Below are 16006 nucleotides of genomic sequence, written 5' to 3' on the forward strand. Positions count from 1 at the left end.
CGGTCTGGCAAACACGGGTCAGCCACCTAACTCCCGAGTTTTTGTATTTGCACTAAGCCTGCTCACTCAGAGGGCAACCACTGGCCGGAATGTCCCTGCTGCTTTTGTTGCCCCCAGACTGGCATGACGGAGGGGAGGGAACGCTCCTGCTACACTGAACGGGCAGAACAGCGCTAGGCTCTCGGCTCCGCCCAGCGGCCATGACCGCCAGGACCGGAAAGAGCCACCCTGCACCCCCAGCAGGGTCTGTCCAGGCCCGTAAGCATGCTGCTCAGCGGGGCTTCCCAACCAGCCGTTCTCCACACTGGCTGCACAGTACCGTCAATGGGGAACCTGAAACAAAATCCAGATGGCCTGAGCCCCGTGAGAATCTCTGGGAAGGCCACCGGATAAAGGTCATCTCTGAAGTTCCCTGGGGGTGGGGGAGGGGGGGTTCCGAAGCTGTGGAGAAACATAGCAGCCCTTTCTTTCTCAACTCTTACCTTCTTGGAAGTCTCTCTTATTCTGATTTCAAACATTGGGCATGTCAGACACACTTGTGAAATGATGAACTTATGCCACATGGATGCTAACGTCTCTAGCAGGGATTTGCAATGGGTTTAAAAAAACAGAGCACCTGGGTTTCATTAAAAAAATTTATTTTCATATAAAAGTGCCAAAATATCCACCAATGTCATAATCTATCTCAGCAACCAGTTTACGCTAGTAATCAAAACACAAGCCTCTTTATTCACATTGTTTAGAAATCAAATCCTTTTCACACATTCCCACAGTAGCTGGAGTCTCTAGATAGCGGGAAGCTTGCGCTCCTATCTGCCGTGGTAGTCCATATGTCCAGGTTCATATAGGCACGAAACGGGTTAAACCCCGGGTAGTACTCCTTGCACATGACAGCCTGGTTTTCCATGTGAGTCGAATGTTCCGTGGTGGGACTGATGGGGCAGCAACTTTCATATACATCACTCTGCGGGGCCCAGATGGAACCAAAAAGTCCAGACATTGGAGACAAGCTTCGGGTGCTTGTGAGGTAGGGCTGGAGTGTACATGAGGAGAGAAAAAAAATGTTTTTATTTTTTAAAAATATTCATGTTTGAGAGAGACAGAGGAGCGGAGAGAGGGGGAGACAGGATGCAAAGTGAGCTCTGTGCCGATGGCAGAGAGTCAATGCGGGGCTCGAACTCATGAACTGCGAGATCATGACCTGAGCTGAGGTCAGACGCTTAACCGAGGCTAGGCATCTAGGCCACCCGGTGCCCCAAGAAATGTTTTTTTTTTTTAAATAGAAGGCTTGGGGCACCTGGGTGGCTCAGTCAGTTAAGTGTCTGACTTTGGCTCAGATCATGATCTCGTGGTCCATGGGTTCAAGCCCTGTGTCGGGCTCTGTGCTGACAGCTCAGAGCTGGAGCCTGCTTTGGATTCTGTGTCTGCCTCTCTCTCTGCCCCTCCCCCACTTGCATTGTCTCTCTCTCTCTCTCTCTCTCTCTCTCTCTCTCAAAAATAAATAAACATTACAAAAATTTAAAAACACAAGTCTTAGAAAGGCAACATCAAGGTCGAATGCTTACCAGTGGACACCACAGTGGTAGCAATCCAAGATACTTGTAAGTTATTAATATTCTCAACCATCTGGGTTGCTTCAACTCCATTTTTCTCAAATGGAGTAATGTGAAATCCTCATCTAACTGGAATAAACTTATTTTCAACCCAAGGAAGGACCCACACAGGTCAAATGCCCTCAATCTATAAGAACTGTCTTGAGGGGCATCTGGGTGGCTCAGTCAGTTAAACGTCTGACTTGGCTCAGGTCATGATCTCGGGGTCCGTGAGTTCAAGCCTCACGTCGGGCTCTGTGCTGACAGCTCAGAGCCTGAAGCCTGCTTCAGATTCTGTATACTCCCCCTCTCTCTGTCCCTCCCCCATTTGTGCTCTGTCTCACTCTCTAAAAAATAAATAAATGTTAAAAAAGAAAAATTAGTGTCTTGAATGGATGTGAAAGGAAGAAGGTGTGGGACTTTTAGGCTCAGAAGGGTGCTGACAGGCAGGAAGCCCTCAGGACCCAGTCACAGAGGGCTTCCTGGCCCCAATTCAATTTTATCTACAGACCATCACCCTGACTTCTGTGATCTACAGGAACCAAGCCAGGCTTTGGCTGATCTGAACCTAACTCTGAAATTAAGGGAGACCAGGATTAAAGCAGCACCAGAAGGAATTTGCAACTGCCCCAGGGTCACAGCACTAACCGGAGAATTGAGGAGACTGGCATGTCCCCAGGCAGTCGGCATATTGGGCGGGGGACTCCAGGTAGACTGAGAGTTGTGATCCATAACATCTGTCTGAATTTCGGCAGGACAAGGGAAGCCATTGGGGTAATTCATGTTTTCTACAAAGAATGGGAGACAACAACACAGGTAAACATTTTCATGGCAAGATCTGCATTCTTACTCTTGGGCCAAAAACTTTCAAGGCCTTACTATATTGACAAGTCAAAGACAGGTATAAATACTCACCCCATGAGGACCAGGAGGCCCACTGTCATTCTCAGGGTTAAAACTATTTATCAGATACACTACCTGGGAAGCCCTCAGTGAGGAAGGTCTTCCTCTGGACTTGATGTTCTGTATTTGACAATTTGATGGGAATCTTTCTAATAAACACTACCGCAGACTGGAATCATGTCAAGAGTCTTACTAGTCCTCAACATTTTCCTTTATTACCTGCCATGCTAACCTCATGCTTCCGAAACCTATATATGTTTTTTTCCTATACATAAACAGTTATGGTAAAGTTTAATGTACTAACTAGGTACAGTAAGAAATTAATGACAATAACTAATAAAATAGAAAAATTATAACAAAAGTTATGTGAATGTGCTCTCTTTTTCTCCTTCCCTCTCAAAAGATCTTACGGTACCGCAGTCACCCTTCTTGTGATGATAGGAGATCATAAAATGCCCATGTAGGGAGATGAGGTGAGGTAAACGACAGACATTGTGACATAGTGTTAGGCTAGTATCGACCTTCTGACAATGCGTCAGGGGTCAGGGGGAGGATCATCTGCTTCTGGATGGCGGCTGGCCGCAGGTAACTGAAACAGAAGGAAGCACGACCGGCTCACAGGGTGCCGCTGTCAGGAACACAAGCCCCACCAGCACAGGAAGAAAGTTACCACAGCACCCCCCAGTGGTTAGCATGGAGCAACGCATACATTACAATCGGGGGAAGTACATCTAATATACTGCTTACACCTTCCCTGAAAAGGCATGAGAAATCATGATCAGACTGTAATGCAGAATCAGAACACTCTGCAGTTTATCTTTTTGCATAGCTCTTATTGTTTACTATTACCGATGCTTGAGCCCAAGCATCTGTAATTTCCCAGAATTTCCCCCTCCTAGCTCTGTTCCTTCCTTCTGCAGCACCACCCAGGGGCAGAAGAGTCAGGACTTGCTGAGGAACAAGCCCATAAATGCTCGCATTTCACATGGGGCTTGCCTGCCTCAAAAGTTCAGCAAACATCTAAGGCCTCAGCCTCCCAATGGATCATCTACAATCTTAGGTCCACATAAATCCAAATGACCCAGTTCTACCAAATGGGAAGGGCTAAATAGGTTAGAGTTATCTGTAGAAGCCCCCAGACATCCAGGTGGAAAGGGCTTTTCGAGGCCATGTAAAACTATACATGGCAGGCATGCACAACTGAACCCACATGAAGCCACTCAGCAGCTTCCTGTAAGGTCGTTCCCCACGGTTGCTCACTGTTAAGGGCACATTCTTAACAAACAAACAAATAACAACAATAAAAAAACCAAGCTCACGGACGCAGAGAACAGACTGGTGGTTGTCAGAGGCAGGGGTCGGGGCTGGTGGGGAGTGGGGTGTATGTGAAATGGGTGAAGGTTCTTAAGAGGCACAAACTCCCAGTTAGAAGATGAACCAGCCCTGGAGAGATAATGTGCTGGCATGGTGAGGATAGCTGACCACACTGTACTGTGTATTTGCAAGTCGCCGGGAGAGACCCCGAAGGTTTTCATCACAAGAGAAAACCTTTGTAACAATGTACAGTGACAGACGGTAACCAGACTTAGTGTGGCGATCACTTCCCAATATTTACAAATATGGAATCATGATGTTGTTCACCTGAAACTAAAGAACGTTCTACACCAATTATATCAGTTGTTTTCAAAAAGGTACTCTTCTGCAATTAGTGCCTTAGACAGACTTAGACCTTAGACTTCAACCTTAGACAGACTTCCTGCTTTGACTTTCTGAGAGTAAAAGAATGGCACTGGGATTGTTCGAATAGCTTTTACCTTCCGGAAAGGCATTATAATCATTCAGTTCCAACGGACAGTACACACTGGGGAACTGGCCTTCACAAGTCGCGCTCCAATCAATGAAACTGCTACAAAAAACAAGAGGTGTAGTCTCAGAAATAGGATGTCAAAAGATCAAGTAAAGAAAGGAAACCGATTTTATTGCCCAGCATCCTAATCACTGCTAATTCCTCAATTTTGGAAGATAAAAGATGTACTTTCTCAAGTCTTGGGATCAAAGACTTACTAACTGAATGCTCATCATCAATGACACAGCCTTGCAGGCTGGACGGTCAAACTAGGAGCACACTTCCTTTATAACCAGGTTTGTGAAGTCTAACCGGAGGCAGGATCCAAGGCCATGGCTTTATGAGCACTCTGGAAGAGTGACCGTGCTACCCTGAGGGTCTCAGCAAACACCTGACGGTTGTGTTATAAAATATCCACCTTTGCTCAAAGCAAGGCCAGCACTCACCTTACGTAAATCACAACCATAGAGACTATGATTCACGACAGACACTTCAATCACTGTTACAAACTGGATTCTCATTATAGATAGAAGGAAGTAAATACCACTGTAACAAGCTGAACCAAAAAAGAAAACTTCAAACAGATTCTGTGATTAAACACAGATAGCAACATTTTCTCAAGTTTTCATAATTGAATGCCATTAATATCCAACAGCAAAATTAAAAAACTGCTATAATGTAACTACTTTTCAATACTCAAATTATTTGAGCTTTCTTAACACTTTAAACGTGTTCATGATGAACACCATGGAAAAATGGAAATCTTTGCTCTGCTAGGTGGTAGAAATTCTGAGTGATTGTTTTTTCAGACTTGCCTCTCTTAATCCGTCTTTCCAACTTAAAAAGGAAGGTAATCACGTGGCCAACAGCTTTGTTATTTTTATTTCCGTTCATGTTTCTCTCAATCCGTGCTTTGTTATTTTCTGAGACATCACAATGCGACTCCAAAAGACAGGAAACACCCAGCTAAGGTGCACTGGGGAAGAAGCCTGGCCCCCAGTTGCGTAAGGCCTGCCTAACTGACTGAACTCAAATGCCCACGGCAAGCCCTCAGGCTAAGCAAGGCAAGGACCAGAGGAGAGAGCTGTACCTATTATGCACGGGGGCAGGGCCCTGCATCACGCCAGGCATGCTGTTCTCCATGGCACAGTTGTAGCTGCTTGTCACACACATGGGCTGCGTGGGCCATAGGTCTCCAGGTGGGTAAAGACCTAAGGAAGAGAACAAGGCCTCTCAGTCTACCTTCTTCCCCCTTGGCCTTCATCCCATCCTCCTTGCAGGACCAGCTCAACTTCCCTTCTCTCTTTCAAGAAAACACTCCCTGAATATCACCCACACCCACACACATGCCGATCACTTCTATCTTCCCCAACCCCTTTCAGGATATACTTTCAAGATATGAAGTAGAAAGATGGCATGTGCTTTAACCTTCACTTCGGATGGTATAGGACTGTCTCCTGACCTGGATTATAAGATCACTGTAATAATTCAACAAGTATTTGAGGGCCTGCTCTCTGTAAGGCCCCATTTTAGATGTCAAGGACACAGCAGTGGACAAGTTTACATTCAAGTAGACAGAGACAAACGAAAAAGGAAGAAGGAGAATATGGCAGGTGGTCTAAGTGCTATGCAGATAAACGGCAATTTTATTTATTTTTAAATGTTTACTTGATTTTGAGAGAGAGCACGAGTGGGGAAGGACAAAGAGAGAGAATCTCAAGCAGGCTCTGTGCTATCAACACAGAGCCTAAAGCAGGGTTCAACCCCACAAACCATGAGATCATGACCTGAGCCAAAATCAAGAGTCAAATACTTAACCGACTGAGCCACCCAAGGGGCCCCAACAGCAATTTTAAACAGGGTAATGAAAGGCCTCACTAAGGGAATATCTGATGGGTGGAAGATGTGAATAAGGTGAGAAACCAAGGGGGATGGGGGAGGCTCCAGGCAGGGGGAATAGCACTTTCTGTAAAGGCTCCTGGTGAGTTCAGAACAGCAAGGATACTGGTGTGGCCAGCAAGGAGAGTAGTGGGGGATGAGGTCACAGAGATGACTGAGAGCCAGAGAGTGCAGAGTTTGTGGGCTCCCCAATTTAAGGATGGGGGCATTTACTTTGGATGGTATGGGGAGCTGTTAGAAGGTTCTGAGCCTAGTGACTACCAGGAGACAAGTCTCTACCAGTTTCTCACATTTCTGTACATCTTGCAGGCAGAGGCCCTGAATGCCTTTATTCTGGACTATCTTCTCAAGGATGTTTGGTAAGCAAAAGCCATGCAACCTATATACAGCCTCCCTCTGGAGCAAAGGGCAGGTATGCTTACTGCCCATTATAAAACATATGGGTTCCTAAGCTCAGGGTTCCTTCCTGTAACATAACCCAGTATGCACACAGGTATCCATGTAGGACCCAGGGGAATTGATGCAAACATGGTGATGTTCATGTAGCTGGCTTGGCCTCAGCCCTCTCTCAGCTTTATGTGGAGGAAATGGAGGCTGTCCCTCTGGGGAAATTGTATCTCCCACTCTACTACCTGAAGCAACGCTGCTGGCTCAGTGGGGCCTACAACTCATTGAGGTTCCCCTAAATGCCTGGGTGTGGCTCACTGATGGTCAGACTAAGCTGAAACCGGATAGTGCCCACTGGGCTGCAGCAGCTGTCCGCCCCAGCATCCACTCTGCAGCGTTGAAAATGAATATGGCCCCTCTGGTCAGGCACAGACCCAGGGTGGTTCTCAAAGCCAGCTCTTCTCTTGATAAACTGAGTTGTGCTTTTGCTGACACAAGCTATTGCTAATAGCCTAGCTACTGGTCTGTCACTTGGAAAGCTACTAACTGGCAGATTAAAAGACACTTTGCTTTAGGGATGTGAAATGGGGAAACAAATGTTGGCTTCCAATTTAATCATCTGAGCCACTCAGGTAGGGTATCCTGGGGAAGGTAGCCTGGAATCAAGCTGCACACCCAGACGACCAGGACTGCTGCCTGTCATATCGGATGTGGGAGCACTTCCAGCATCACAAATGCACAGAGGGAAGAAACCACTTATTTAGGATCCAGGACTACCACTGCCAGCCAGACTCATCACAGCTGCCTCGAGCTGGGGTGGGCCACATCATACTGAGCATTGCTGTCACCCACTCCTGGCACATGGACCACGCTGGACCCTGAGCCCCGTCTCCAGGCCATTACTGCTGCCTCCCCACTGCTGACACATTTCTGGTTACAGTGCTGCTGTTCATCCAACCAGCCGGCACAGTCACATCACTGCAGCCCCTGAAAGTAACCTGATCAGGACAGCTATCCCGGACCAAAGCAGTGGGTTGAGAGTCAAGGCATTTGGTGGTCCTTCTATACTCCCTACCACCCACAGACACCTGGGATGGCTGGGCCTGGAACAGCCTCCTCCAGTTCAACCCAAACAGGTTTCTGACCCTACTTCCTCATCTCCCCTGGTCTACATGCTTATGTAAGGCAGTCTGGTACTGACTGGACCTGTGCCCAGAAAGGGATACTGGCCCTTGGCTGCTTCCTGGGTATGAAACAGGACTAAAGGGGTGTGGGGCAAGTGGGATACAGAGATCTGTTCTGAACATCCACAATTCTGCCCCGACCACTTCTAGACATGTGACACTTGTTTTTTGCCCTACTAGCAACCCTAGGCTGAGCTGGGGGGTAGACACTCTGGTGTCAGTCCAGCCAATAGGGGGCTGAGTGGGTTCACACTTATTTCTGGTCCAGTCACCTGGATTCTCTTGTTAGACTGAGGGGATCCTGGACCATAAGGATACCAATCACGTGGATGGGTACACTGCTCACTGACTCCCCTACATGGCCCATACAGGCCCAAGTGGGGGAACATATGGATCCCTGTAAGTTTCATAAAAAATGCCTTGACCCAGGGCACCTGGGTGGCTCAGTCGGTTAAGCATCCACCTTTGGCTCGGGTCATGATCCCATAGCTCATGGGTTCAAGCCCCACATTGGGCTCTGTGCTGATAATGAGCAGCTTGCTTGGGAGTCTGTCTCTCTCCCTCTGCCCCTCTCTCCCGCTCTCTCTCGCAATAAATAAACATTTAAAAAAATGCCTTGACCCTTCTGGACAAAAGGTGGTACAAGTACGGTTTTGTTGTAAAAAAAGTCACTGTTACAGTTACAGCTCTTGTGATGAGAGACAAGGATTCTATGGTGATGGAGGAGGAAAACCTCAGCACCCGGGGAGGGAGTGCCTTAGGTCTCAGGAGGTGCAGAGCACAGGAGGACATTCATGATCCCTCTTTTTCAGAATTGCCCTTGGAGTCTTCCTCAGGGAGGAAAATGTCCTGGTACGGCTCTTCCAAACTGTTGTTAGGGCCTTAAATGCGACTGCCGAGTCCGCCAAATTACATCACACAGTTCTGACCTCAACTGGTCACCTTCTCCCTTGACGTTTCCAGGGGATGGACTGGCTCCTGCCCCCTCCGTGCAAAGCACTTGAGCATCTCCGGCTGTCTCCTGCCTTCACTGCCATTATCAGCGCTCAGTCATTTGTGGGATGGATGGATGGACAGATGCCATCAGCTGGTGGCATCCATCAATGGGACAGCCTGGGCTATCTGCATGTAGGCAGAACCTCCACAAAGAAAGACTAGACTCAATTATTCAAAACTGAATTGGGAACCCAAAGGTTTACCGGCCAGTCAGGCCACACTCGAGACACTGCCAACCTGTATTCCCTGAATGATCAGGTCCCATTGCCAGGGCAGGGGGACAAGGGGGGGAAGCGGGGGCGGGGCAGGGGTAGCAACTGTAAATGACACCTTCTTCCCAGGGCAGTGTGTGTACCCCCAGAACGGTACTTCTCGTGCCAGTCACCAGTAGATCACGTAGCTTTCCAATGACCGTGGAGACCTCTCAGATGAGGATGCTCTAGGTTCTTCAGGGGACGTCCCTGAAGGATAACTTGCTGTTTATGCACATCCTGTAGGCAGTAATCACTACGAGGGAGCCATCCAATCAGCAAAGATGGTATGAGATTTGTTTCCTAACATTAGCTGAAATGATCAAAGACACCACAACACCAGCTTGGCTCTGGAAGGCGTTCAGGTCAGCGCTAACTCACTGGCCAGGGTGTGGGGGACAGACTCACCCAGACATTTTCCTGTAGGTCAAGTTGCAGGCTATATCATAGTCAAATTAAAAGATGTGGCCCCACCTTCTGTCAGAGTAATTGAGAACTACTTAAGGAGTGATGTATGCATGAGAAAATGGACCAGAAGCCAAGGCTACACAGCAACAAGGGGTGTGTATATTGTTGTGAGACAATTTTCTATGGGTGTCTCGCTTTTCTGTACTTCCTGCAAGGAGGAAGCTAGCTGCCTATGTTCTGACCTACCTTTCCAAGGATGTTTACTAAGCAAAGCCTCAGGAGAGATAAGGTCTCTCTTCGGAGCAAGGGACAAGCTTCTTTTTTTTTTTTTAATTCTTTTTTAATGTTTTTATTTATTTCTGAGACAGAGAGAGACAGAGCATGAGTTGGGGAGGGGAAGAGAGAGAGGGAGATACAGAATCCCAAGCAGGCTCCAGGCTCTGAGCTGTCAGCACAGAGCCCGATGCAGGGCTCGAACTCACAAACTGTGAGATCATGACCTGAGCCGAAGTCGGTTGCTCAACCAACTGAGCCACCCAGGAGCCCCAAGGGGCAAGCTTCTTTAACATTCAACAAAATAAATACAGTGTTTCCTGACTATTATAAAACACTTGGGCTCCCTAAGCTCAGGGTTCCTGTCCTGTAACGCACCCAGAACCCATGCAGGTGGCCACCCGGGCCCACCTGCATCATCCCCATGGGACTGCAGGCCAGGACCTGCCATAAATACATCCATGTGCATGCCATTCATTGTGCTAAACGTCCTCTGTGTCTGACCCAGAAGTCTCCTGTCTTCTGCCAGTATCTATAAAAATGTGGTACACTAATTGGTTAACTTGTAAGTTGGGTAAACTTCTCAGCTCCTCCCCAGTTCTGGACAGAGAAAGGCTATGACTTATTTAACATGGTCACTAAGGCTGCCGTGTTAAAAACAGATGGTAAGGCACTGATGGATGTTAACCAGACTTACTGTGATCATTTTGCAATATACACACATATCAAATCATTACATTGTACACTGTATAAGTCAATTAAACCTCAATTTAAAAAGAGAAAATTAAAAAGAAATTAGATGGCAAGGTGAGAGCAGATGCAGGGAGATCTGTCAGGAAGTTATCGTGACAGCCCAAGAGAGAAACTATGATGGCCTGGACCAGGGTGATTATGGTGGAGGTGAGGAGAAGCAGTAGTCAGATCCTGGTTGGAAGGCAGAAGACGAACAGAAGACAACACATCATGTGTGGGCGACAAGAAAAGCAAGTCGAGATTTCTGGCCTGAGCAACAAGAAAGACCAAATGGGAAGGCTGTAAGGTGAGCAGGACTGAGGGAGGCCGAGCACTGGGATACCCGCTGCATCCCCAAGTACAGATGTCAAATGGCAGTTGGCTATAAGACAGTGGTGTTCAGGAGAGAGGCCCAGGCTAAAGGTGCAAATGTGGGAGTCATCAGGGTGGAGGGAGCACTTAGGTTTGCAGATGGATGAGACCACCACAGGACTGTGCACAGAGACAGCACAAGGTGGCATGACAGGTCGGGGGGTACTGAATTGGAAACCCTAAAACTTAAGGGCCAGAGCAGAACATCTAAGGTCTACAATAGGTCACCATGGAGACGGGAGGACTGAGAAGTGTGGGACTTCACGGCACGGAAACCGCTAGGGCCCCTGCAGACACTGTCTCGGGGGAGTGGTGGAGCACAGCCAGTTTCAGAGAAGAGGAGGAAAGGAATCTGATAGCAAGCACAGACTACTCTTCTAAGAAGTTCCCCCAAAGACAGGCATGACGTAGCTAGAGAAGGGGATGGAGAGAGAGGGTTTGGGCTGTTGGTTTTTTAAAGATGGGAAGTATCACAGCTGATGGAATGACCCCCAGAGAAAACCAGCTGACGGCAGAGGGATGGGCAATGCACTGAAACAAGAGCCTTGGGGAGGAGCACCGCACTGATAATTCAACAGGTTGAAACAGGAAGGAGCAAAAGATGTTGTGACTGGTGGTGCATGGAGGGGGCAGTGGGAGTGTTTCGAAGGCCTCCAACTGTCTCTTTCCTTCCCAGGGAAACACCAAGCAATATCAGCTAGGAGGACGAGGCAGAAAGCACTGGAAGTATGAGCACAGAGGAGGGAACAGATAAGGGCCCAGAGAGTCGCAGCCATGGGGTCACGTGAAGCGAGGGCCGTGGACGTACAGAGCAGTGGCTGCTGTGTGTGCTTCTGCCCACTGTTCTCCAGCCTCGCTCGCTGGCACTGCAGCCGGCAGAGAAGCCGCAGAACCTGGCAGAACCCTGACTGTGGTTTTGCAAGGTGTCTGCAGTGAAAGGAGGTAGCAACGGAGAGACTGTAACGAGGACGGGGAACTGGGGCTGGGCGAAAAGCAGCTGTGTGAGGAAGGGCAGGGACGGCAGAAGGAGATGGGGCCAGTGCTCTGCAGACAGTCACTGTGAGCAAGATCTAATTCTCTAGTGACTTGAGGATCCAACCAAGGACTATAACAGGTGATTCAAAACTAATTGCAGGGGTGCCTGAGTGGCTCAGTTGGCTAAGCATCTGACTCTTGATTTCGGCTCAAGGCATGATCCCAGGGTTATGGGATCAAGCCTCGCATCATGTTCCACACAGAGCATGGAGCCTGCTTAAGGTTCTCTCTCTGTCTCTCTGTCTCTCTCTCTCTCCTCTGTACCTTCCCCATTCTCTCTCTCTAAAATAAAATAAATAAATAAACAAAAGTAATTGCAGATTATTAACACCAAGAACAAGGTAAAAGGCACTTGAAACATACACACATGCAAAAAAACAGATTAAGACTCTAGACAACATGTAAGTCTCCACCTGACAACACATACAGACAGATACAGACAGAATACCATTTTAAGGCATATCTGTTTGACAGTTTTTATTTTTCCCCATCAACTAAATCTTATCTTGTCTACTACCTTAAAGAAAAAAGGTAGTACCACCTAAATTTTGTCCAAATCTTGCTTCAGCAACATGACTGAATTCAAGAGTTTTTTTTAATTGAAAACACTTATTTTATTGGGCTAGTAGTTGGATCCAACTCACAAATAATTTATTTCTAATGACAATGCAACAACAGCAAGTCCAAAATGTATCCAAAGAACAGCACAGAAGCCTATGCTTTCAGAGTCGGCTCCAATGCATAGAGGAGTTTTCAAATCTAGTCTCATTTATATGAGCAAAAGCAAGTACATGTGTTAAAGCTAAATGATGCCACGGGAGTGAACATCAGGTTTATCCTGCCACGGTTCCTGACCCTAATCACGTGGGAAGCAGGCACTAGAAGAAAACAGGAGACACAAGACAAGAGCCAAGAGAGGTAACAAAGAGAACTGGAGAAGAAAAATGAGGGAGACTGGAGTTAACGTCCTACAGAGACCCCAGGAAGGAGCGGGGTTTGGTTTTCCCTCCCACTCACATCATTTCCACACCCCTGGGACGCTGTCCTCCCCACCTGGGGGTAGCCTACAGGAGCTCAGCTCCTGGTCTCAGGTCGCGTACAGGGAGCGAGGCTGGTCACTGAGGCTGCGAGGCCAGGTTAAGGGACTTCTAAGACATGGCGAGGCAGGGAGGACAGGGAGAGAGTGGGAAAGGTGGAAGCAGGCTCAGGTGCCGGGACTTGACCCATGGCATGCTGTCCAACCAGAGCTTACCTTTGCTTTCTCTATTTCTCTGTTACCTCAGACAGGCAAAGGTGGACCACACATAGCAGTAGTCCCCTGCAAAGCACCCCGTGCTATACTCGGGTCACAGGGCACCCGTACCCTGGCTCTAAACGAGGGGGCAGCCCAAGTCAGAGACCTCGATGAAGCCAGTCCAGAGGGCAGGTACATTCCCAACGCACGAAAGCCCAGCGACGTGGCTTGAACGAGAGGGCGCTGGGCGAAGCCCCGGCCCCACCCGACCTGCCTGTCTTGGCAAGCTCCCCGACCTGCGGTGTGGAGCACCTGGCTGCTGTCTGCTCCAAGCGTATGCGCCTCACCTTTATCTTCTTCGACACCTGCAGGCCCAGCAGGAAGGCTGGGACAGGGAGGTTCTGCATACTGTGGGACATTATTCACGTTTCTGTGGAGAAAGTGAGAGAATGAGGATCTACTCATTTCTTCTGTACGAGGACATACCAAATTTGTTCACTGAGTTTTTACAGACATTCTTCCCACAAGAAACATAAAATACTAGAGACACAATGGTACACGGCCAGAAAAGGGCTGAGGAACAGTAAATTCCCAAGACCCAGCAGAGCCTTTTTTAAATAAACAAAACAAGTTTAACTAAGGTAGCTAAGGTGAACTGCAGATTCGCCATCAGCCCACCACCAGCCAGCAGCAAGGATTAACCCCTAATTTACTTTCTACCTCTAGCAAAACAGTTCACAGACAGCTTTGTCTCCTATGCTGAGTTTCCTTCTTTACAACCCCACCAATTTAGTTTTAATGACAGCCTCCTGTCCTCTCACTATGTGACCAGCGCCTAAGGAAAGATGATCACGTGCCCACTCTGAAAACCTCTGCCGGCTGTACCCTCCTCTTCTCCCACTCAATAAAAGCCACTTGTTGATTTTGTCCCATGCAGGGGCAAGCATCACACAGAATTGTTACCGTGGGGGTAGCTGCTGGGGTCTTGCAAACTTCCCTAAGTCATGGGAGTCCAGTTTTATTTCAAGTTGTAGCAAAGCGTTGATGACCCCCACCCCTACAACTACTGCAGTTTCTCTGTCTGCTTTCAGGAACGAGACGTGTTCCAATGTGGCTACGTCACTGGGCACCCCAGAGATCATGAAACGTGTTTCCTCGGGAGGATCCTGCCTCCTGAATGATGAGCAAAATTGGACTGTATTTTCCCACATCCTTAAAAAGTTTTCCTATTTTCACCCGTAGAACCAAGTACAAGGAAGAAGCAGTGACAGGAAAAGCAGTACCTACAACACACTGTCAAAGCTAGGAAATTAAAAACTCACGTGGGATTGCAGATGTTATGAGAAAGATTCAAGGAGATGGGAGTTTCTGAAGGAAAGTCATTTTGGGAAACATTGTCTCCTGCATAAAAACAAAAACATTATCATTATGTTTTACACATGTAATTCAACTGTATTATGTATTAAAGAGCAGATGGCTAATACCTCCAACCCCTAATGAGCAAGTTCTCACTTTAAAATGATTTTCACATTCAGTAATTTTATTTTATTCTTTTAAATTATTCCCAACATTTATTTATTTTTGAGAGAGAGACAGAGACAGAGACAGAGTGTGAGTGGGGGAGGGGCAGAGACAGAGGGAGACAGAATCGGAAGCAAGCTCTAGGCTCCGTCTGAGCTATCAGCACAGAGCCTGATGTGGGGGTCGAACCCATGAACCGTGAGATCATGACCCGAGCCGAAGTCAGATGCTTAACCGAGTGAGCCACCCAGGCACCCCTCAGTGATTTTATTTTTTAAAAATCTCTATTATAGGGGTGCCTGGGTGGCTCACTCGGTTAAGCATCTGACTTCGGCTCGGGTCATGATCTCACGGTTCATGGGTTCGACCCCCACATCGAACTCTCTGCTGTTAGCACAGAGTCCACTTCAGATCCTCTATCCCTCCCTCTCTCTCTGCCCCTCATCCACTTGCACTCTCTCTCTCAAAAAATAAACATTAAAAAAAATCTCTATTATATTTATCTTCATTGAAAAGTTACTGAAATTCAACACTTAAATTTACGAATTTTCGATTGATGGTGTTTTAATTATGGCAAAAAGCTGAAATCATTAATATCATGTAACTTTCTCATAGGGGTTTTTCTGATAAAAGAAATCTTGCTATATAAATAGATCCCTGCAATTTAGAAAAGTAATACATATTTACTGTAAGAAATCTATGAAAATAAACGTAAGTTTAAAGAAGAAAAACAGGGGGCTCCTGGGTGGCTCAGTCGGTTGGGCGTCCGACTTTGGCTCAGGTCATGATCTCTCGGTCCGTGAGTTCGAGCCCCGTGTTGGGCTCTGTGCTGACTGCTCAGAGCCTGGAGCCTGTTTCAGATTCTGTGTCTCCCTCTCTCTCTGACCTTCCCCCATTCATGCTCTGTCTCTCTGTGTCTCAAAAATGAATGGAAGGAAGGAAGGAAGGAAGGAAGGAAGGAAGGAAGGAAGGAAGGAAGAAGAAAAACAGAAGTCACCTGCAATTATACTGCCATTCAACATTTAGATACATTTCCTTACAATCTCTTTTATGTGTACGCATACATATAAAATTGGGGTCATGCTTCACATATACGTTGTCCTTATGGTCTTTTACACCATAATTATGCTGGGGACATTTTTCTGACAGTACGTAACCCTCAAACAACTTATAAACTACATATTAAGCCACTGTACAGAAACACTATGAATAATTTTTGTCATCTTGCTCTCTCAGCCTTTCCCCCAAGCAAAACTGCATTTCTATTTTTTGTTAGTAAGGACTGATTTTTCAGAATCTTATGTTTGCATCATCAGGCAAACTTTGTCTTCAGTGGTGGATGGAGCTGGGCTTGGTGTAGGCTGTGGAACTCA

At 47.3% G+C, this 16006-nt stretch overlaps 1 protein-coding gene across 2 annotated transcripts in view; it reads right to left on the bottom strand.

The window, feature by feature from the left end:
- Positions 1 to 621: 621 nt before the first annotated feature.
- TMEM131L (transmembrane 131 like) overlaps positions 622 to 16006 on the bottom strand; it is a 170979-nt gene continuing 155594 nt past the window's right edge. The window contains exons 30-35 of one of the 2 annotated variants that reach the window (XM_043567149.1): positions 14435 to 14513; positions 13460 to 13542; positions 5432 to 5552; positions 4310 to 4398; positions 2241 to 2380; positions 622 to 1033 (exon numbers count right to left, since the gene is read on the bottom strand). In XM_043567149.1, the coding sequence (XP_043423084.1) occupies positions 758 to 1033; positions 2241 to 2380; positions 4310 to 4398; positions 5432 to 5552; positions 13460 to 13542; positions 14435 to 14513 (788 nt within the window). In that variant the 3' untranslated portion in view covers positions 622 to 757. Of the gene's footprint in view, positions 1034 to 2240; positions 2381 to 4309; positions 4402 to 5431; positions 5553 to 13459; positions 13543 to 14434; positions 14514 to 16006 lie in introns of both variants that reach the window. The other variant, XM_043567140.1, reaches the window with a different exon arrangement.

The sequence above is a fragment of the Prionailurus bengalensis genome, chromosome B1 (assembly GCF_016509475.1).
Source record: "Prionailurus bengalensis isolate Pbe53 chromosome B1, Fcat_Pben_1.1_paternal_pri, whole genome shotgun sequence".
Taxonomy (NCBI): Eukaryota; Metazoa; Chordata; class Mammalia; order Carnivora; family Felidae; genus Prionailurus; species Prionailurus bengalensis.